The sequence below is a fragment of the Balaenoptera acutorostrata genome, chromosome 5 (assembly GCF_949987535.1).
Source record: "Balaenoptera acutorostrata chromosome 5, mBalAcu1.1, whole genome shotgun sequence".
Taxonomy (NCBI): domain Eukaryota; kingdom Metazoa; phylum Chordata; class Mammalia; order Artiodactyla; family Balaenopteridae; genus Balaenoptera; species Balaenoptera acutorostrata.
In genome coordinates this window covers 113,770,706-113,794,505 of record NC_080068.1, presented here as the reverse complement: position 1 = coordinate 113,794,505, position 23,800 = coordinate 113,770,706, and the positions used below count along the sequence as shown (strand labels likewise).

General features: G+C 39.8%; 1 protein-coding gene across 1 annotated transcript in view; it reads right to left on the bottom strand.

Moving 5' to 3' along the window:
- Positions 1-2,134: 2,134 nt before the first annotated feature.
- The window catches only part of MCUB (mitochondrial calcium uniporter dominant negative subunit beta), an 88,642-nt gene continuing 66,976 nt past the window's right edge, over positions 2,135-23,800 (bottom strand). The window contains 8 exon segments of the mRNA XM_007191020.3: positions 2,135-2,327; positions 2,329-2,366; positions 3,739-3,855; positions 4,464-4,667; positions 6,543-6,703; positions 16,063-16,167; positions 20,294-20,464; positions 21,287-21,362. Of these exon segments, the coding sequence (XP_007191082.2) occupies positions 2,294-2,327; positions 2,329-2,366; positions 3,739-3,855; positions 4,464-4,667; positions 6,543-6,703; positions 16,063-16,167; positions 20,294-20,464; positions 21,287-21,362 (906 nt within the window). The 3' untranslated portion in view covers positions 2,135-2,293.

The window sequence follows — 23,800 nt, the reverse complement described above, 5'->3', positions numbered from 1 at the left end:
TTGAATTTCGTTTATACCAGTTGTCTCAGGATAAAACAATTCTTTTGTAATAAAACTAACGTGTAATTTGGATTCCTTTAGTTTTAGTTCCAATCTGTTTAACTTACAACTTGGAACTTGAGTAGAAATTTCATACTCTGTTTATGTTAATAACTGATCTATAAAGGTTTAACATAAATGACATGTCTCATTTGAGAAACTACAGTTCAAATACTAAAAAGGTCAGAGTGTCTTGCCTCTGATCACTGAGCTGTCATCCCCTGGGTACTCAGAAATCAGTTTCACCTGTCATAAAGTAAGTACAATGTGACCTACATGTAGCTCCTTCTCTGAAGAATTAAACTTTATTTTACTTTGTAAAGTGGGAAGATCCAAGTCAAAGGGAGCTATCTTTACTAAGAATTAATTCATTTTTCGCATGACAAATTTTCTGAAGCCCTAAAAACACAGAAGTGTTCTTTGATAATTGTCTTTCACATTCTAGTTCAGGGGTCAGTAAAATTTTTCTGTAAAGAGCCAGAGAGTAACTCTGCTGGGCTTTGTAGGCCCGCTGTCTCTGCTGCAGTCAACCCTGCTGCTATAGTGTGATAACAGCCACAGTCAGTGCATCAGTGGGCATAGCTGTGTTCCAATAAAACTTTACATACAAAAACAGGCTCTAGTCTACCCCTTTTCCCCAGGTTTTCCTTTAGACGGTTTGAGAATTCAGAAGCCATCCTTTCTACTTTCCTAGTCTCAGCTTTTCCCCAGCACTATACCTGAAATTTCCACAGACCTTAAACCTGTCTCTCTTGGGTACCTCATAGGAGCCAGGTATTCGTGGCACTTGGGATGGATGCATCAGTAAATAAAGCAAACAACACTCCCTGTTCTTTCATTATATTGACAGTCTTGTCTTCCTGGGAATAGAGTTCCTCAAACACAGAACATGTCCTAAGAATTTGTCATAATACTTAACCTGGTGATACTCATTATAAAAACATATTAGTGCATATTCTTAGCTTGTTAATAAAACACACTAATATACTGCTAATTCAGAATCTCCAGGTTTCGGAGATACTGATAGAAACCAGCAGGTGGTCACAGTGTGTTGCTCTACTTAAGGTGTAGGAAGTTTGAATCTGATTAGGTTGAAAGATATACCCTGAAAACACTGGTATTTTTTTTAAGCAAATCTCTTAATATCAGGGTGTCATCATTACCCTTTCTGTCCCATAGTCAAACATGTAAAAGGTGACATCCTGGATGATGGATTAAATACCATTAGTTGTACATTTATAAAGATTTATGATTTACTATGAGTAGATGCTTAAATCTTTTCTCGGAGCTTCCCTGGTGGCACAGTGGTTGGGAGTCCACCTGCCAATGCAGGGGACACGGGTTCGATCCCTGGTCCGGGAAGATCCCACATGCCGTGGAGCAACTAAGCCCATGCGCCACAACTACTGAGCCCTCGCGCCACAACTACTGAAGCCCACGCGCCTAGAGCCCGTGCTCCGCAACAAGAGAAGCCACTGCAATGAGAAGCCCGCACACCGCAATGAAGAGTAGCCCCTGCTCGCCGCAACTAGAGAAAGCCCGCGTGCAGCAACGAGGACCCAACGCAGCCAAAAATAAATAAATAAATAAATTTATTAAAATAAAAAATCTTTTCTAGCTGTGTGCACTTGGGCAAATTAACCTCTCTGAACTGTTTCCTTATTATTAAATTGGGATTAAAAACAGCTACCTCCTAGGATTATAGGATTACAAATAATATATGTGAAGTGCCTAGAACAGTACTTGACAACAAATGGTAAATAGTATCTAAGTAAATATTAGTTATGATGAAACATTTCAAATGACATTTTATAATAATTTTAACTATATTTAATGATAAAAATCTTGCAACTACTGTGAATTTAAAAAGAAATTAATGACCAGATGATTCTAAATGAAGCCTAAGAATCAAAGTGAAGCCAAGAACACTGACCGTTTCACCTCCGCACGGGAATGAACACAGGACAGGCTGACAAAGCTTCTTAAATGCTGAACTGTAATAGCAGCAGCTTTGATTCTGACAGACGCATCCAAGCTCCTTCCAGCAGTAAACCTCAACAAGCCGTGAAAATCCACAAACTGAAAATCTCAAATGAGAACATCAAAGAATACCTGTGTTTTGCAAGCATTTTTTTTTTATTAACAAGAGATTGAAACAGTCAAATTCAAATGAACTATGGGACGAAAGTTCCAGTTGCTAAGTTGCAAAATGAACACATAATGGAAAAATTCATTGACATTTAGAAATGTAAGATTACTTCTTTTCATCGAGTTCCTCTACTTGCATTGCAAATAGAGTGGCGCACCCGTCTCAGGGCTTCAGTAGCCTGTCCATGGGAAGAAGAAGAGGCACTGATCAGAGAGGACCACAAACGTATCAGATTACTGTTCACAAGGAATTCTATACCTTTAACGTCTCCTTAGGTCAATATATAGATCTAAACTATGAGTGGAAACTGCCTACAATATTTCAATTTATGTGGATCCTCTTGTAAAAGATGAGTTTAGAGTTTCTAGTTCATCCTTATAGTTCTTGTAATGTTAGTTTTCCCCTTTACAGTGGTTTTTCCAGTTTATAAAAAACCAAACAAAAAAAACCCCACTACTCTGACCTATCAGTTTCCCTTTTTTTTCTCAACTTTATTACCTTAAAAAAAAACCCCAAAACTTTACAGTTTGCTACTCTAAATCTTCAATGCCCAGTGCTATAAACTAGTGGAAAGACCATTCCTTAGCCTTCAGGGATTGGATCATTTAAATGCAAAAGTATCCACTAAATTAAATTAAAAAAAAAAAAAGGATCATTATATTTTTCCTAAGTAATGATTATATGGAATTTAAACATATTTTTTAAAGGCTCTTTATCTCCAATTTTTGGACTACAAATTCTTGTTAAATCCTTCCTTTTTTTAAATTTCAGGGATGGGTAGTTTAGAAGTTACGGGTAACAAAAGATATGATGATTACTGGCTATTAAATGATCATGCATTGAGCGGTGGAAGATATTTCTACCAAAACTTTTTTCTTCTAAAATTACTAAGAAAAATTTAAAAAGCTAATGAGTCCACTGGGAGGCCAAAGGTAAAAGCTGCCTAGGAAACAGATTATATGGAAGTGCTCCAGAGCACAGGATCCAAACTTTTAGCTTCATACCTTGGTTTCCCCACTTTCTAACAGTGTATAACCTCTGTTTTCCCATCTGAAAGAAGGAAATGATGAAAGGAGGAATACCACATTGATTCTATTTATAAGCAGAAGAAACTTGTAAAAACCTTTCGAGAGCTTAAAATTGTTTATCAGAGTGCTCATCTTCCTAAAATTCTACTTTCTTTTAGTTCTTAATAGTTACAGAATCTGCAATTGAGCTTGATATTGGACTTTGTTCTTTAAAAACACATATTCACTTAGAGATAGATTTCTATTGAAAACTGTTATTTTACTATCTCAAAGTCATTTAAGACATTTTCCATATACATTTAAAGCTATGCCAATGTAGAATACAGATGACAAGAATAAAACTGTAGGAAATTAGTATCGGGACATGTCAGCTATTTCACTGAACAAAACCACAATACAGAGAAGCCTATGCAGGACCAAGATTTAACGCATGAGGATGAGCCACCGATTGTATTTCCCTGACACTAAATTCTGGCTCCCAAACAAGACCAGCTATAAGATGTCGTATTTGCAATAAGGTACCTTAGCAAGATCTTCTTGTAACTTGTTGTATTGCACCACATCAAAATGCTGTTGCTTTGATTTCTTATGGAAGAAGTGAAGAAACTGCCTACTCTTAACAGCTGAGTAAGTGTAATCCTAAAAAAAAAAAAAAAAAGACATAAAACCAGAACAGAACATGCTTTAAATGAACATAATACCTCTGCAAGAAACGTGCCTTAGCAACAACAAAGCAAAGGAAGGCAGATGAGTAAAATACGTGCAGTGGCCATCAGAGCAAGCATAAGGCAACACAAGTAAAACATTTAGTCTCATTTGAGATCAGCTGCTCCTTTCAAAAGCAAGCAAGCTGGGAAGAGAAATTACACATATAGGGAAAGAAAAGAGAAAAAGGAAAATGCAGATTTTTGGCAAAATAATCACGAGATAAGCTAAAGTTACTGGGTGGTTTGCAATACAAATTCAATTTTATTTATAAACAGGACACACAGTACACAAATTTGATGTGTTTATCTCAATGGAGGAATTTGTTAAGTTGTACTATTTATTTCTCTATAGAGGTTATACACAGTTTCTCTGTGGTATATATAAATCTCCATCCTCTGGAAAACAACAAAATTTAACACCTGATAAAAACCCAGATAGCAGTAATTCAATAAATAAAAAGGTTTTATTGCTCATTACTTGGATAAGAAATTATTTATAAAAGATGTTATAACTTACCATTTTCTTAACAAACTACTCACCTGTCGAGTGACTATAAAGTATGCAAAAAAGACCATGGAATTTGAAAATGTGATGAAGTATGTAACTGGCTCCATGATGTCCCAGGAGTACACCCACCAGGTGAGCCAGGCCATTGCCCCGCCCTGAACGGACAGCAACGCTAGTCCAGCCCACAGAAGTCCGTTGGTTTTGACTTCTGAGCGAGCTTCAATGCTCGCTTTCATCTGAGGGGAAAAAAAGTGACTGTTACTTCAGTTTACAGTGCACCAACTTAAAAAAAAAAAAAAAAAAAGCAGAAAAGGAAGAGAAGTAAAGTAATACACATCTGTATTACTTTAAAGAGGTCTGATTCATGAAAAAATAGAATGTATAAAACATATACATTCATGAGCGATCACTTATTTCCAAACCAGTTCACTAATAAACCATTTTTTAAATTATAAAGGCAATACCTGCCCATGGAAAAAAATTTAAATAGTATAGAAGGGTATACAATGAAAAATTCAGAAGTCATCCTCTGAAACCTAACTAAAAATTACATGCCTATTTTCTTTGACTCAGCAATTTCACTTCTGGGAATTCATCCTACAGGTACACTTGCGCACATGTGATTCATCATAGGTTCATTCTTAAGAGTAAAAGACCATAAATTATCCAATTTTTCATCAGGGTATCATGCAGCTATAGTGAGGAGGCTCTCTATGTACCAATACGGAGATCTTTCCAGGATATATTGTTAGTGAAAAAAGGTGAGAAAAGTGTATCATAGCATATACTGTTTCCTGGAAAAGGGAACAAAATAATAATATATTTGCATTTGTTTGCACATAGATAAAGAAAACCTGAAATGATTCACAGGTTCAGGGATATGGTACTGGGAGGACAGTAGGAGGAAAACTTCCCATTGGCCACCTTTTTAGGTTTTAAAATCTTAACACAAGTAAATATCACCAACTTTTTAAAAAGTAAAGAAAAAATTAAAACGTACCATCCAACAAATGAAAAAGTTCCTCTCTCTGGCATCCCCTAAGTATTCTTAGAGGTAATCACTATCAAAAGTTTCTTTTAGGGACTTCCCTGTAGGTCCAGGGGTAAAGAATTAGCCTTCCAATGCAGGGGACGCAGGTTCGATCCCTGGTCAGGGAACTTAGATCCCACATGCTGTGGGGCAACTAAGCCCGTGCGCCACCAACTACTGAGCTCGCGCACCTCAACTAGAGAGCACACACGCCACAACTACAGAGCCCAAGCACTCTGAAGCCCACGTGCCGCAAGGAAGACCCAACGCAGCCCCCTCCCCACAAAAAAGTTTCTTTTAACAACAAGGTCCTACTGTATATAGCACAGGGATCTATATTCAATATCCTGTGATAAATCGTAATGGAAAAGAATATTAAAAAAAGTATGTATAACTAAATCAATGCTGTACAGAATTTAACACAACTATACTTTCATAAAACAACAAAAAAAGTTTCTTCTACCTCTAGAAACTTTTTATTCATACACAAAGATACACATACACCTACTCATTTTTAAAAATCACAAGTGGGATCAGAGGTTTAAAAAATGCATTTTTCCCTTAAATTAAAACAGACTCCTGCCCCTCCTCCCCAGAAAAGCTGTTTGTTTTTTTTTTCCTCCACCACTGATTAACTTCAGATGTTAGGAAGCCACTGCTAACTTTCCAGCTGCAATTCCATTGAGCAGATTGGGAGCCATGGGCCTGTTCTCTGAAAAACAAACTGTGGCAGTGCTCCAGCTAGCGCGTCCCAGCTCATCTTATACTCAGTTACCAAGATACTACGGCCAATCCATGGGAAGGACGCACGGCACAGAGTTTACAACAGCAGCCTGGAGTCAGACCACCAGAGTTCAAGTTCTGGCTCTAATACGTATTAGCTTGTATACCTTTGCTGTCTTAGTTTCCTCATCTGAAGAATGAGGATGATAACAATACCAAAACTCAGAGGCTCATTGTGAGGATTAAAGGAGAAAATAAGCCTATGTAAAGCATTCAGAAAAACGCTCACATGAAGCAATAATACCAATAAATATCGGGTATTATTTACAAACAGACTCAACGGGTGATGCTTCCGAACCTGTTCGAGGGGCTGCAGCTGTCCCTTCAGGTGGTCAATTTTCTCCAGCAGGTGGTGCTCTCTCTTTTTCTGAAACTCTTCTAAATGCAAGGCTGTGAACAGTCTGTGAACCAAGGATTTCATGTTTTCCATCTCAGTAGTGTGCTCACTACTCAGTTTTTCTGAGAAAAGAAGACACAAGGGAAACATAAGGCAGTTACCACATCTTTTCCTCCAGGGTTTGTAAGTCTAGGGAACCAAATCTGAGTTCCCCTGGCTGGCTGCTTGGGCGCTCCCCACTCCTCGGGGGGCATTTGGTACCGGCCTTTATTCCTGTCTCAGGTGATTCCATTCATCTCTCTCTGGAATAATAAATAACCAGACAGTAGGTTTAAAATTCATTATGTTTTTGTCTTTTTTCTTTTGTAATATGACTAGTGCTGTTTCTTTTTTTAAAAAAGGAAGAATAATACAGGAAAAGGAAGTATCCATCTACCAGAACCCAGGTGAATACCTCACCTGAGTTTGTAACACATTAGTTACAGGTTCACTTTTATACCTGAGTTAACCTAAGATCCTTCTTCACCCTCAACTATCTATCCAAAATCATTTTAGGATCCCCTGGGGAGGGAAACTGGTGTACAAACATGTAAACAAAAGTATAATATACATTTGAAAAGCAATTCAAGTGTAAGTTCTTTTCAACAAGGTATAGATCTGAAGGGAGGTTCATACTGACGAAAGGGAATCAGTTTCTGAGCTTTTAACATAGAGTTCTTTTGATTCTGGATTTCTCTCATACTACCACTTCAGTGGATCTATAGATCTATATAAAACTGGGCTGTAATGATGCCTTTCTGAGGGTTATAACTGTTCCCCACCACTGTAAGAGAATTTGAGATAGGGGGACAAAGTGAGGGGAGAGAAGACAGACCTTCCGGCCGGGCAGCAGAAACAACTGCAGATAAGGGAGATTTATGATCCTAGTGTCAGTATTATCCCAGCGGTTTTCCAGTCTGTGACAGCAGTCCTGAAGTTAATTTTCCTCTATCTCCACCCACTTCTTCAAGACTTTATTGTGGTCTTTAATCCCGTCAACATTCTAGGCTAAAGCTCCACAAAGAGGTAGAAATGAGAAATTCCCTTTTAGCCTTCTGAGATTTGCAGAACAGTCAGAGCCTTTTTGCTGTGATGAAAAAAATGTATGGATACATAAAAGGTCTACATACAGAAAAACGGCAGAGATGGGGCATGATTTTGTCCAAAGCTGTGGAACATAACAAAGATAAACAAAGCCAGACACTAATTCAAGTGGTAAGGATAGATTTTATTCAGTAACTATTGTACTAGGGAAGGGGATCTGGCATGAACTGAACTCAACTTCTATTTGTGCAGAGGTGGGGGGGCGTTTTCAGGGAGGGAGGAGAACATCAAGGGGCTTAAGCAGAAGTGGAAATTTACAAAAAGTGGGAATGGAAGTTGCTTAATGTGACCAGGCCATTTGGGTCTGTTAACTGGCGCTTGTCCAGAACAGGAAGATCAAGTAGAACAATAAGGTGCCCTGAAAATGTTTATCTCCACTTATTCCCTCAAATGCTAAATGGGAAGTAGAAGACCTTGCAGAGTGTTGGGAACTCACTGCACATGAAATTTCTATCTCAACATGGATTTTCATTTTCATTTTTCTCAATTTCTTCCATCCTTGTCTTTGGGGTTAAATACTGTCCTGATTTTTAAAAAGAATCAAGAATAGAAGAATGTTCATAATTGTTGAAATGATGGATTTGTTTTAATTTCTCTATACTTAATTTGTGTTTGAAAATTTTTAAAAATATTTTTCCTCAAGGGATCTTCAGAGTAATTGCTGATATCAGTGCTGGAGCACGAGATCAGCCTGGATCATCTAGTTATACCAGAAAGTAAGAAAATGCTTAAAATAAAAATGGGGGCAAGTCATAAGGACATGGGAGCCAATGGTCTTCAAATTGTACCAGATATGGTTAGCAGGAGCCCATTAAGCTGGCTCCTGTGTCCTTGTGACTTACTCCCATTTTTTGTTAGCATTTCCTTATTTTTTCTTTTGTTGAAGTATAGTTGACTTACAATATTATATTAGTTTCAGGTGTACAGCATAGTAATTGAGTATTTTTACATATTATACTCCATTAAAAGTTATTACAAAATAATGGCTATAATTTCCTGTGCTGTATAATATCTCCTTGTTGCTTATTTTACAGTTTGTATCTCTTAATCCCCTACCCCTATCTTGCTTCTCCCTAACTGGTAACCACTAGCTTGTTTTCTATACCTGTGAGTCTGGTTCTGTTTTGCTATATACATTTGTTTTATTTTTTAGATTCCACATATAAGTGATATCATACAGTATTTGTTTTTGTCTGACTAAGCATAATATTTTTTAGGTTCATCCAGGTTGCTGCAAATGGCAGAATTTCGTTCTTTTTTATGGCTGAGTAACTTTCTAGTGTGTGTGTGTGTGTGTGTGTGTGTACATACCACATCTTCTTAAGCCAATCGTCTGTTGATAGACACTTGGGTTAACTACTGTAAACAGTGTTGCTATGAACACTGGGGTGCACGTATCTTTTCAAATTAGTGTTTTCATTTTTTTCTATAGGCATACCAGCAGTGGAATTGCTGGATCACATGGTAGTCCTATTTCTAGTTTTTTTGAGGAACCTCCACACTGTTTTCCATACTGGCTGCACTGATTTACATTCCCACCAACAGTGTACAAGGGTTTCCTTTTCTCTACATCCTCACCAACATTTGTTATTTGTAGACGTTTCGATGATAGCCACTCTAACAGTTGTGAGGTGATATCTCATTGTTTTGATTTGCATTTCTCTAATAATTAGCGATGCTGAACATCTTTTCATGGGCCTGTTAGCTATCTGTATGTCTTCTTCGGAAAAATGTCTATTCAGGTCTTCCGCCCAGTTTCCATTTGCATGAAATATCTTTTTCCATCCCCTCGTTTTCGGTCTGTGTATGTCTTTAGCTCTGAAGTCAGTCTCTTGTAGGCAGCATACAGAAGGTTCTTGTTTTTTTATCCAATCAGCTGCCCCTATGTCTTTTGAGTGGAGCATTTAGTCCATTGACATTTAAAGTAATTATTTACTTGATTTTTTTTTTTTTTTTTTATTTATTTATTTATTTTTGGCTGTGTTGGGTCTTCGGTTCGTGCGAGGGCTTTCTCCAGTTGCGGCAAGCGGGGGCCACTCTTCATCGCGGTGCGGGGACCGCTCTTCATCGCGGTGCGCGGGCCTTTCTCTATCGCGGCCCCTCCCGTCGCGGGGCACAGGCTCCAGACGCGCAGGCTCAGCAATTGTGGCTCACGGGCCCAGCTGCTCCGTGGCATGTGGGATCTTCCCAGACCAGGGCTCGAACCCGTGTCCCCTGCATTAGCAGGCAGATTCTCAACCACTGCGCCACCAGGGAAGCCTAAAGTAATTATTGATAGGTATGTACTTACTGCCATTTTATTAACTTTTCTTAGTTGTTTTCGTAGTTCTTCTCTGTTTTATTTTCTGTATCTAAATCACCTCCCCCCACCTCTCCCCATCCCCTTGGCATCTACTGATGATTCTTGTATGAATTTGGCTGCAATATAATTTTTCAACTACAACAGCCCTCCCATATTTACCAGTCAGAACTTGGCATTCCAACTATAAACATGAACCTTCCCTTATTTACTGATTTATTTATCTCACTGTCTATTTATTAAGGTATAGACTCAGTATTACTTTATCCTAACCCTGATAGTCCACAACCACAGCTTACTGAGAGCAGAAACCTCTGGAGCCAATACTGATAGGAACACTAAACTATAATTGTTGAATTGCTGAAGGCTCAGTGCTGACTAGTTTGAGAAATAAAAACAGTCACACATTCATGAGTTTTACCTCCAGGAGTCCCACCAGGTTCTCACAGTGAAGGTCAGAGATCAGAGAAAAATATCTCCCTGCTTCCAGCACAGAAAGGAGAAAAGTAACCATTTTGAAACAGTCCTGAGCATTACTTTCTCCATACCAAGGAAATTACAGTTGACCCTCAAACAATATGGGGGATAGGGGCACCAACCCCACATGCAGTCAAAAATCCATGTATAACTTTATAGTTGGCCCTGTGTATCCATGATTCCATGGACTAAACCAACTGTGGACCACTTAGTACTGCAGTGTTTATTGAAACAAATCTGCATGTAAAGTGGACCCATGCAGTTCAAACCTATGTTGTTCAAGGGTCAACTGTACTTTACCAAATGGAAATCAAAAGAAAGCTGGAGTAGCAATACTCATATTAGATAAAATGGACTTTAAAATAAAGAATGTTACAAGAGACAAGGAAGGACACTACATAATGATCAAGGGATCAATCCAAAAAGAAGATATAACAAATATAAATATATATGCACCCAACATAGGAGCACCTCAATACAAGGTAACTGCTAACAGCTATAAAAGAGGATATCGAAAGTAACACAGGGCTTCCCTGGTGGCGCAGTGGTTGAGAATCTGCCTGCCAATGCAGGGGACATGGGTTCGAGCCCTGGTCTGGGAAGATCCCACATGCCGCGGAGCAACTGGGCCCGTGAGCCACAACTACTGAGCCTGCGCGTCTGGAGCCTGTGCTCCGCAACAAGAGAGGCCGCGATAGTGAGAGGCCCGCGCACCGCGATGAGGAGTGGACCCCGCTTGCCGCAACTAGAGAAAGCCCTCGCACAGAAACGAAGACCCAACACAGCCATAAATAAATAAATAAATAAAATATAAAAAAAAAAAAAAAAAAAAAAAGAAAGTAACACAATAATAGTGGAGGACTTTAACACCTCACTTACACCAGTGGACAGATCATCCAAACAGAAAATTAATAAGGAAACACAAGCTTTAAATGACACAATAGACCAGATAGATTTAATTGATATTTATAGGACATTCCATCCAAAAACAGCAGATTACACTTTCTTCTCAAGTGCGCATGGAACATTCTCCAGGATAGATCACACCTTGGGTCACAAATCAACCCTCAGTAAATTTAAGAAAATTGAAATCGTATCAGGCATCTTTTCTGACCACAACGCTATGAGATTAGAAATCAATTACAGGGAAAAAAAACATAAAAACACAAACACATGGAGGCTAAACAATACATTACTAAATAACCAAGAGATCACTGAAGAAATCAGAGGAAATCAAAAAATACCTAGAGACAAATGACAATGAAAACACAACGATCCAAAACCTATGGGATGCAGCAAAAGCAGTACTAAGAGGGAAGTTTATAGCAATACAATCTTACCTCAAGAAACAACAAACATCTCAAATAAACAACCTAAGTTTAGACCTAAAGGAACTAGAGAAAGAAGAACAAACAAAACCCGAAGTTAGCAGAAGGAAAGAAATCATAAAGATCAGAGCAGAAATAAATGAAATAGAAACAAAGAAAACAATAGCAAAGATCAATAAAACTAAAAGCTGGTTCTTTGAGAAGATAAACAAAATTGATAAACCTTTAGCCAGACTCATCAAGAAAAAGAGGGAGAGGACTCAAATCAATAAAATTAGAAATCAAAAAGGAGAAGTTACAACAGACACCACAGAAATACAAAGTATCCTAAGAGATTACTACAAGCAACTCTATGCCAATAAAATGGACAATCTGGAAGAAATGGACAAATTCTTAGAAAGGTATAACCTTCCAAGAATAAACCAGGAAGAAATAGAAAATATGAACAGACCAATCACAAGTAATGAAATTGAAACTGTGATTAAGAATCTTCCAACAAACAAAAGTCCAGGACCAGATGGCTTCACAGGTGAATTCTATCAAACATTTAGAGAAGAGCTAACACCCATCCTTCTCAAACTCTTCCAAAAAATTCCAGAGGAAGGAACACTCCCAAACGCATTCTATGAGACCACCATCACCCTGATACCAAAACCAGACAAAGATACTACAAAGAAAGAAAATGACAGACCAATATCACTGATGAATATAGATGCAAAAATCCTCAACAAAATACTAGCAAACAGAATCCAACAACACATTAAAAGGATCACACACCATGATCAAGTGGGATTTATCCCAGGGATGCAAGGATTCTTCAATATATGCAAATCAATCAATGTGATACACCATATTAACAAATTGAAGAACAAAAACCATATGATCATCTCAATAGATGCAGAAAAAGCTTTTGACAAAATTCAACACCCATTTATGATAAAAACTCTCCAGAAAGCGCGCATAGAGGGAACCTACCTCAACATAATAAAGGTCATATACGACAAACCCACAGCAAACATCATTCTCAATGGTGAAAAACTGAAAGCATTTCCTCTAAGATCAGGAACAAGACAAGGATGTCCACTCTCACCACTATTATTCAACATAGTTTTGGAAGTCCTAGCTACGGCAATCAGAGAAGAAAAAGAAATAAAAGGAATACAAATTGGAAGAGAAGAAGTAAAACTGTCACTGTCTGCAGATGACATGATACTATACATATAGAATCCTAAAGATGCCACCAGAAAACTACTAGAGCTAATCAATGAATCTGGTAAAGTTGCAGGATATAAAATGAATGCACAGAAATCGCTTGCATTCCTATACACTAATGATGAAAAATCTGAAAGAGAATTAAGGAAACACTCCCATTTACCATTGCAACAAAAAGAATACCTAGGAACAAACCTAACTAGGGAGACAAAAGACCTCTATGCAGAAAACTATAAGACACTGATGAAAGAAATTAAAGATGGTACCAACAGATGGAGAGATATACCATGTTCTTGGATTGGAAGAATCAACAGTGTGAAAATGACTATACTACCCAAAGCAATCTACAGATTCAATGCAATCCCTATCAAATTACCAATGGCATTTTTTTTTACAGAACTATAACAAAAAATCTTAAAATTTCTATGGAGACACAAAAGACCCTGAATAGCCAAAGCAGTCTTGAGGGAAAAAAACGGAGTGGGAGGAATCAGAGTCCCTGACTTCAGTCTATACTACAAAGCTACAGTAATGAAGACAATATGGTACTGGCACAAAAACAGAAACATAAATCAATGGAACAAGATAGAAATCCCAGAGATAAACCCACGCATCTATGGTCAACTAATCTATGACAAAGGAGGCAAGGATATACAATGGAGAAAAGACAGTCTCTTCAATAAGTGGTGCTGGGAAAACTAGACAGCTACGTGTAAAAGAATGAAATTAGAACACTCGCTAACACCATACACAAAAATAAACTCAAAATGGATTAGAGACCTACATGTAAGACCGGACACTATAAAACTCTTAGAGGAAAACATAGGAAGAACACTCTGACATAAATCACAGCAAGATCTTTTTTGATCCACCTCCTAGAGTAATGGCAATAAAAACCAAAATAAACAAATGGGACCTAATGCAAGTTAAAAGCTTTTGCAAAGCAAAGGAAACTACAAACAAGACGAAAGGCAACCCACAGAATGGGAGAAAATATTTGCAAACAAATCAACGGGGAAAGGATTAATCTCCAAAATATATAAACAGCTCATGCAGCTCAATATTAAAAAACAAACAACCCAGTACAAAAATGGGCAGAAGACCTAAACAGACATTTCTCCAAAGAAGACATACAGATGGCCAAGAAGCACATGAAAAGCTGCTCAACACCACTGATTATTAGAGAAATGCAAATCAAAACTACAATGAGGTATCACCTCACACCAGTTAGAATGGGCATCTTCAGAAAATCTACAGACAACAAATGCTGGAGAGGGTGTGGAGAAAAGGGAACCCTCTTGCACTGTTGGTGGGAATGTAAATTGATACAGCCACTATGGAGAACAGTATGGAGGTTCCTTAAAAAATTAAAATTAGAATTACCATATGACCCAGCAATCCCACTCCTGGGCATATACCCAGAGAAAACCATAATTCATAAAGACACAGGCACCCCAATGTTCATTGCAGCACTATTGACGATAGCCAGGTCATAGAAGCAACCTAAATGCCCATCGACAGACGAGTGGATAAAGAAGATGTGGTACATATATACAATGGAATATTACTCAGTCATAAAATGGAACAATATTGGGTCATTTGTAGAGATGTGGATGAATCTAGAGACCGTCATACAGAGTGAAGTAAGTCAGAAAGAGAAAAACAAATATCATATATTAATGCATATATGTGGAATCTAGAAAAATGGTACAGATGAACCAGTTTGCAGGGGAGAAATTGAGACACAGATGTACAGAACAAACGTATGGACACCAAGGGGGGAAGCGGCCAGGCGGGGGATGTTGGTGGTGTGATGAATTGGGAGGTTGGGATTGACATACATATGCTGATATGTATAAAATGGATAACTAATAAGAACCTGCTGTATAAAAAAATAAAATTCAAAAATTCAAAAAGAAAAGGATATAAAAAAAGATAAAAACGGAATGTTTTCATTACGTTTCAGTAGAGAATCGCATGTGGAAATATGGTCAAGAAGGTTTTTTTCGCTTAACTTACGTGGAACCCAAACATCAAAGCAATTAACATAACCAAGATGGTGCAGATGATTTTCAACGCTTGATTTGGATATTTTGAGTATGTCGGCTCTCTCCCGCGTGGTATAAGGTTGATTGTTCTCAGTTAAAGTCTCGATTTGATGCTATCAACTTCCACTGGTCTACCCAACCATGGAGCATCGTCCAGCGAGAAATCTCCAGCACGAAACTTCACAAACCACTTTTGACATGTTCGATCAGTCACAGCACCTTCTTCATACACTGCACAAATCTTTTTTTGCGTTTCAGTTGCGTTTTTACCTTTCTTGAAATAATAAAGCATAATATGCTGCAAATGTTGCTTTTTTCCTTCCATCTTCCATATTAAAATGGCTACACAAAAATTCACCAATTTTGATGTCTTTTTTTAAATGCATGCTGATGTGACAGCTGTCACGATACAATGTAACAAAATTGTTTTGAATGAAGTGAAAGATAGCTAAGTGTTACTAGAGCCATCAAACGGAAAAAAGCGAACAAACGTTTTGGCCCACCCAACAGAAAATGTTCCACTCCAGTGCTTGATAGTGGGGGAGACTGTGGGGAAGGGGTAGAGCTCATGGGAACTCTGTGCTCTCTGCTCCACCACGCTGTGAACCTGAAACTGCCCTAGAAAAAAGAAAACCTACTTAAAAAAAAAAAAAAGTTAAGAGCTGTACAACGGTATATGCTTGAGTTCCTGATTTTCAGGTCCACTTCTTCTTAACCCAATAATCTCAGATTAAGCATTCAAGATCCTAAAATGAAGCCTTAAAAGTCTAAAAAGACTATATGAGACTAAAAGCCCTGACAGATGACTTCTACCAATCATTTCTACCCTTGCTAGAAAAGCTTAAACATTGGCTCTCCAAAGCCTTCTTGGTCATTTGGTTAACTAAAGCAAATTCTTAGGACAAGCCTGCTCCCTGAAAAAGGCCCACAGAGAAAGGGTAATGTTAAGATACTTGCATAGCTGTGTTTCTTACCTTTCTTAGGGCACTGTACATCGTATGTGATTTTATTAATGACAAGTTTAAAATCATTCATTAGCAAGATTTCCATCAACGTTGAAGCTGCAATTTCACTGCCATCTGAAAATGCAAAAATAAGTCCTTGTTTTACAATAGTAAGAACCATGTTTCAACATATGGAAAAACACTTGCTAATCCAGGTCTCTACAATACGGTAGTAGACATCTGTCTTTTCTGTGGGGGTGGGGGGGCTTTCCCATACCCGATACTGTTCCCACCGGGAGCAATCCTCTCTTGCTGCTCTACTGCCCATTACAGTGGACCAAGAAGAACAGGCAGGCACCCCGTCTCCCACTCTGTCGGCGGCGCTGGGACCCAGGATGACGTCCCTCGTTAGGCTGTACCTGCAGACGGTCATGCAAGGCCAGAGCAGTGGAGGTGGCGGTGGAGGAGCTGCGGGTGTCGGCAGCAAAGCCCATCACGCCGTTCCCAGCCTAACCTCTCTACTCACGTCCTTCTTCGGCTCCTGCCCTCTTCTTTTTTAAAAAAAAAAAATTATTTATTTTTGGCTGCGTTGGGTCTTCGTTGCTGTGCACGGGCTTTCTCTAGTTGCGGCGAGAGAGGGCTGCTCTTCATTGCGGTGTGCGGGCTTCTCATTGTGGTGGCTTCTCTTGTTGCGGAGCATGGGCTCTAGGCGCGTGGGCTTCAGTAGTTGTGGCACGCGGGCTTCAGTAGCTGTGACTCGCGGGGTCTAGAGTGCAGGCTCAGTAGTTGTGGCGCACGGGCTTCAGTAGCTGTGGCACGAGGGCTCAGTAGCTGCGGCTTGTGGGCTCTAGAGTGCAGGCTCAGTAGTTGTGCCGCACGGGCTTAGTTGCTCCGCGGCAGGTGGGATCTTCCCGGACCAGGGCTCGAACCCATGTCCCCTGCATTGGCAGGCGGATTCCTAACCGCTTCGCTGCCAGGGAAGCCCTTCTGCCCTCTTCTGGGCCTGGCTTTCTGCCAGTTACAGTCAGAGAGCCTGCTGACACACCCCCCTGCTTAGCCAGAGCCCATTTCGGCGGCTTGCAGCCAAACGCCTAACTGCTCTGTGGAGGCATGCGGGCAGGAACGGTTGTGGAAGCCCGCCTCTCTCTTACTTTTAGCCGCTAAGGGGGACTGATGTGCGTTGACTGAAACTTGGTAGCACCGCAACCACCGCCACACAGGGCTCCCTCCCTTTCTAGCCGAGCAAAGACGACAAGAGGCAAAACTGCAAGCGGCTGGGGTGGCAGGGAGGGCAACAAACACAGCTGAACCGAAGGAGTAAATCTGCACTTACGCGGTGTATTTCCTATAGGTGGAGAGATTCTAATAGTGATTTCAAACATCCCAGGAACAGTTCAGGAAAAAACAAAAATCTCTAGGAGAACGTCAGAGTCAGCGTGCTTTGCACAGCTTCTTATATAGCCCAGCTTTTGCTGTTATATTTTTGAACTTTCATGTAACCCAGGTGTTGATTCAAACTCACTGAACAATAAGCAAAAAAGTGGCGCTGGTAGGGGTTTCTCTATCATTCTTCTTTCGGAACGGTCTACATATAATTACGTGATATAGAGTCCAGGATGTATATTTTCGCCTGGACTGGCATCGCTTAGCTGCATTCAACCGGATATGCATGACAACAGTAATACTGCTAGTAAAATCAGGAAGAACCTGCTTGCCTGCCTCCTGTTTGGCTTTCAGCAGTTCTTCTGTTCCAGAAGGCAGCAAGTCAAGTCTGCACCTGGGTCTGTTCCTAGAATTTGGCTGTTTGGGTTCCTGTTCATCAGCTGCGGTGAGATCATCTTCCCAGGAATTGCCAAATAACTCAGCCCACACTGTGGGCAAAACTGTGACAAGCTTAGAACACTCTTTTCAAGCCCAAATTAAATGCAGGCAAATTCCACCCACAGAGCCTCTTTTTAAAAAGATCAGCAACACACCAAATCCTTTTATCTGACTTTGCAAGTGTCATTTTAAAATTTACATTTAAATGACTTCACACCTGCTCCTTAAAATATTATTATAAAAAGAAATCAACTGAGTATGATTTCTCAGTTGAAGTACTACATTATCCTTTATGCTAATATAGGAACAGCAAGAGATTGATGTGAAACACTTTTAAGGAGGTAACGATACAGTGATGAATTTTTCACCTATTCTTGGGCAAGTACTGATATGAACTCCAACGCAGCGTTTTCACTCAGTCCAAAGAGCCCCTTTACTCTATGATTTCTAGGGTTTTTCTTTGTGTTTTACGTTTCAAAGCTACTCCAATTATTTTTTAGAAACAAGCAGGGTACACATCAATGTTTTAACCTAATTTCAGGCAAGAACTGTGCTCAGTGCCCTTCTAAGTTCTGGGTTTGCACTTGCCTGCTCTGAGGAAGGCAGGCCCTGACCTGCAGGGAAGGCCCAGGGGGTTCAGTGTTCCTGTGACTGGGGGGGGAATGTCGGTCCAGTCAGGGATGAAGTATTAGGCCACTGTGGTCACAGGATTAAAACCTTCTTTCTCTGATCCTGGTTTTAGCAGGAAGAAACTCCCCTTCCGGTTAAATCCAAAGTCCTTACAATAACCTACAACAAGGCTTTCCCTAACCTGCCCTTCCCCTCCTACTTGGACCCAGCTCCCTCCGTTTTCAGTTGAGGGTGGAGTTAGCTCTCTCAGGGCCTCTGCCTGGAGAGCTCTTCTCCCATCTACAGCTTCTCTTATCTCTTCCAGGTCTTCACCCAAATGTGACCTGAGTGAGCACCTCCCACCAACACACACAACTCCCACCCCCCATCACTCTGCTTTATTTTTGACTGTAACACTAATTATTTAACATATTATGTATTTTATTTCTTTACCTTGTTTCTTTCTCCTCTTAAAATGTAAGCTCCATAAGAACAGGAGTTTTAATCTCTGTTGTTCTTTGCTCTAGCATCTAGAACAGCGCCTGGCATATGTTAGTGTAAAAAAATTAATACACAGAAACCTCAATTAAATAGAGTCCAGAGACCAGAAGGGGGAGCTCTCACACCCTGTGAGGACAGCAGAGCCCAACAGGAAGAAGAAAGACTCCTCTTCTTTCCCAGCAAGGACTCAGCCAATGAAAAGCCACGGACTGTTTGTTTACTATAGCCCTCCTCACTTCCTTTTCCTCTATAAAAGCAGTCTCCTTCCCTTGTCCTGCAAGTCCTCACATGTGGCTCACCATGGTTGCAGACCCTGAATTGCAATTCTCTGCTGATCTGCAATAAATCCATCTTTGCTGGAGAAATATCTGGCAGTCTCTTTGTTTCAGGTCAACATTTGTTAGGTGCTCAATATTTGTTGAGTAAATAAATTCTTTAATCTCTATTTTTCCAACTTCCATGTCTACCTCTTAATTGGTTCTGAACTTGGATAGGGAAGAAGAATGTTAATTTCCTTTTCAAAATTGCAATAGTAATCATTAACTTTTAAATAAGTTTATTCTAAGTATGTAATACTACAATAAAATAACAGTGCAAATTTATTCACATATTTATATTTATAGTAGCCTCTGTATATTGGACTGGGATAAAGAGTTCTTTATTCTCTTTTAGGGGCAGGAGGACCTCCTTTTATGTCCTCAGACCATGAAAACATAAAAGCTATATCCTAAATGTTAAATGTCTATGTGATTAACCACCTCTGCTGGTATTAAACTATACACACACACACACACACACACACACACACACATATACTTTCCTGAGAACTAATTCTGTCAAAAAACACGCTAGACCATAACTGTTTTATAACAAAGATTAATGAACTATTCGTGTATTTTAGTTATTCACTGGCTATTTCAATCATTGAGCCTGCATTTCATTTTCTAATTATTCAAATTTCTTACAGAAAATTAGATGCTAATGACTGTGTCATTAAAATTTTCTCAGAGAAAAATCTGGGGCCTAAGTTTATGAAATAAGTAACCAAAACATGTATTAAACTTATTCCATTTCTTTTTTATTCAATAGAGTTAATTTTTCTTATATGCATGTCCATTAGGACAAGCCTGCTCCCTGATGAACATATTACTGATGTAATATGATGTAATATTTTTGAACATATTACTGATGTTCAAAAATGAAGGACTCAGAAACTGCCAACTGTTTATTATATAATGAATTAAAGAATCCATTTTCTAGAAAAGTAAAGAACCAAAACAAAGGTTCAGAAGAAGAGAAAAAGACAAAGTTGAAGAAAACATATATATACCTGCTGTGAAGATGGCAGCCGTTTTGATACCTTTATCTTCATTTTGTAGGTCCTGAAGGAATGAACCAACTGTTGATAACATTGGTTTGACTACAAATTGACAGCGCTCTTTTCTGGATGGCAAAGTAAGTGTTATCAAGGGAAGGCCATGTTTATAATTAATTGTGATTTCTGTTAAAGAAAAAAAAAGATGGTAATAGAGGATGGATAAAATTTCCTTTAAAAATAACTTTTAGGGCTTCCCTGGTGGCGCAGTGGTTGAGAATCTGCCTGCCAATGCAGGGAACACGGGTTCGAGCCCTGGTCTGGGAAGATCCCACATGCCGCGAAGCAACTAGGTCCGTGAGCCACAATTACTGAGCCTGCGCGTCTGGAGCCTGTGCTCCGCAACAAGAGAGGCCGCGATAGTGAGAGGCCCGCGCACCGCGATGAAGAGTGGCCCCCGCTTGCCGCAACTAGAGAAAGCCCTCGCACAGAAACGAAGACCCAACAAAGCCATAAATAAATAAAATAAAATAAAATTTAAAAAAACTTTTAAAATTATTATTAAAAGATTATTAACTACAAAAATTCTAGAAGGGACGCCTAAATATAGAATTCATAACCCTCTGAATGCCCATAATAATTTACATCACGCCTATAGTGCCTTCATTATATACTAGTTTACATATTCCCCACCATTCTATAACATTTTATTAAGCCTGTATCACACTTTATTATAATTATCTGCTTAGAGTCTTCCCAGGTAAAAATTTATTGAGGGCAGAAACTGCTTCTAAGTCATCTGTAACTCCTTTGATTGCTGGAGTGGGAGTTTGCCAAGAGACATCAGAGATCTTATGGGAGCAGAAAAGGAAGGAACTGAACTCTGAGGGGGGTGGGAGGGGCGATACAAGAAAAGTCTGTTTTGCTCAAAACTCACACGTCTCACTTTACTTGGAAGACGGGAAACCAATTAGCACGGGGAGTCAAAGGAGTGATAAGAAAACTTACCGTCAGATAGCACCACTGTCCTATAAAGATTTGATTGATAGAATTGCAGATTTCCACACAGTTTCACACACAAAACCTGTAAGAAAAAAATGATTGTTTTTTCTTTTAGGAAAAGTGGGAAAGCTGAAATAAGCCTCTGTACTAGAAGGCTGTTTTAATGTTGTATGGCAAGCATGACGAAAACTTCAGCGTCCCACACATACCCAGGTAAGCCCTTAGAGAAGCTCACTAGACCTTTCTGACTGTGTTGTCCCATATGGGAGCCACTAGTCACATGCAGCCATTTAAAGTTAAATCAGTTAAAATTAAATAACACTAAAAATTCAGTTTCTCACAGTCAGTCACATTTCAACTGCTCTATAGCTCTGGGTCTAGTAGCTACCGTATTGGACAGCACAGAAATAGATCATTTCCATCATCACAGAAAGTTCTACTGGACAGCACTGCTGGGTCTAGAACATCTGAATGGCTACCTTACTACGGGATGTATTTTTAGGGTTTGTATTGGTGTTTTTTTTTTTTTAAATTAATTAATTAATTAAGTATTTATTTTTTGGGTTGTGTTGGGTCTTTGTTGCTGCGCATGGGCTTTCTCTAGTTGCGGCGAGCAGGGACTACTCTTTGTTGCGGTGCGCGGGCTTCTTGTTGCGGAGCACGGGCTCTAGAGCGCAGGCTCAGTAGTTGTGGCGCACGGGCTTAAGTTGCTCCGCGGCACATGGGATCTTCCCGGACCAGGGCTCAAACGCGTGTCCCCTGCACTGGCAGGCGGATTCTTAACCACTGCGCCACCAGAGAAGCCCTGTATTAGATAACCATGGTAGTGGTGACAAAGACTCCCTCCTCAACCAAACTTTAGTCAGGGTCCTCTAAGCCTGACTAAGCCCCATCCTCGTGCATGTCCTCCAGGAGGCCAGCTTTAGCAAGAATGTTGTCGAGTTAGTTTAGCCAGAACCCCCCAACCCTCAGGATCTGATCAAATTCCTCATCCTCCACCATTCCCCAGGTATTATCTGATCACCCTAGTCTGCCTTCAGCAAGCATCCTGCTAGGTCAGGTGAGCAAAGAATTACTCCATCCTCTTAGGATTCCCATCCCCCGCCCCTCCAACTCTGCTCGTTGGATATAAATCCTCACTGTTCCCAGTTGTGAAAGGGATGAGCCCAATCTCTCCCCCCTATTACAAAACCCCACTGCAGCAGTCCCCCTGAATAAAGTCTACCTTACATTCCTTAACAAGTGTCATGAATAACTTTTTCTTTAACAGTGGTTTTGTGTGTATCCTTCCAAACTTTTTTCCATATACTGCCACCTTTACACGTGAGTTAAATTTTATGCTAGAGTTTATATAATGCTAAAGACAGTTTGATGCCAAAGATGATTAATTCCTGCTCATAAAGTATTTATCATTTAATGTGCTGATGAAGTTTCTCTACTACTATTATCATTTTAGAGGCAACCACTTGACAACCAGGAAATGTTGAAAGAAGGCAGAGTGGCCAGGGAAGAATATTAAAGCTTTCCCAATATTTTGCATACCTAAGAATCACCTGGCTACTACAATACTGTCCACTGCTAAATAGACAGGGCTTGTTAAAAACACAGATTCCTGGACTCCACCTTTACTAGATTTTTGATCTAGTAAGTCTGAGGTAGGGGTACGAGAATTTGCATTTTTAATAAGCCCCAGGGTTATACTGAAGTTACAGGTGTGAAGGTCACACTTTTGAGTAGCTGGGTTCTAGCAGACCCTCTGAGGCCTTCAGGGCACTATTTCTAATCTTCTGAATAGAATCATTTTGAACTCTAAATTTTAGTCCTGGGACAAGGGTTACTGCCTTCAAATGATATTCAGTATCAGGTCAAAAGATGACTCAGGTTTCTCTTTTATCACATCTTTTTCCTAAATACAATTCTAATCACTTCACACCCTGCTTAAAACCCCAGGGACTTCAACAGTTTATATAAAGTGGAAAGAACAGTGACCCTAGAGTTCTAAACTCAATTCAGCCACTTAATAGCTGGAGATCACAGATAAGTCACAGGACTGTGCTTTTGTTCTCTGAAGGGTTAGGTGGGGATAACAACATCTATCTTGCAGAGCAGATATAAAAATTAAACAAACAAAGCGTCAAGCAAGTGTAAGGTGTGGTCTACGCGCCTCACGTGAGCAGTACAGGCCACCTCCCCTCCACAGCTCCATCACTTACTGTTCTCTTACAGCAGGAGCTTAGGGCCCAGGCAGACGAGCTGTGTGTCACCGATGTATTAAAGTGCCGCCTTCTTTATCCACTTCCGCCTAACAAACCCTGTCATTCCCTCCAGGCCCAGCTCAAAGGCCATTTCCTAAGTCTTCCTGCAGGGTCATGATGGTCGAGTGTGAAGGGCACAGGCTTTGCCATCAGAACCAAGCTGGAATCCCAGCTTCAAGGCATACCAGCTGCCATGATCTTTGACAGGCAGAGGGTTCGGGAAGAAACAGGTTGTGAGAAAAAGAAGGGGACGAGTTTGGCGTAA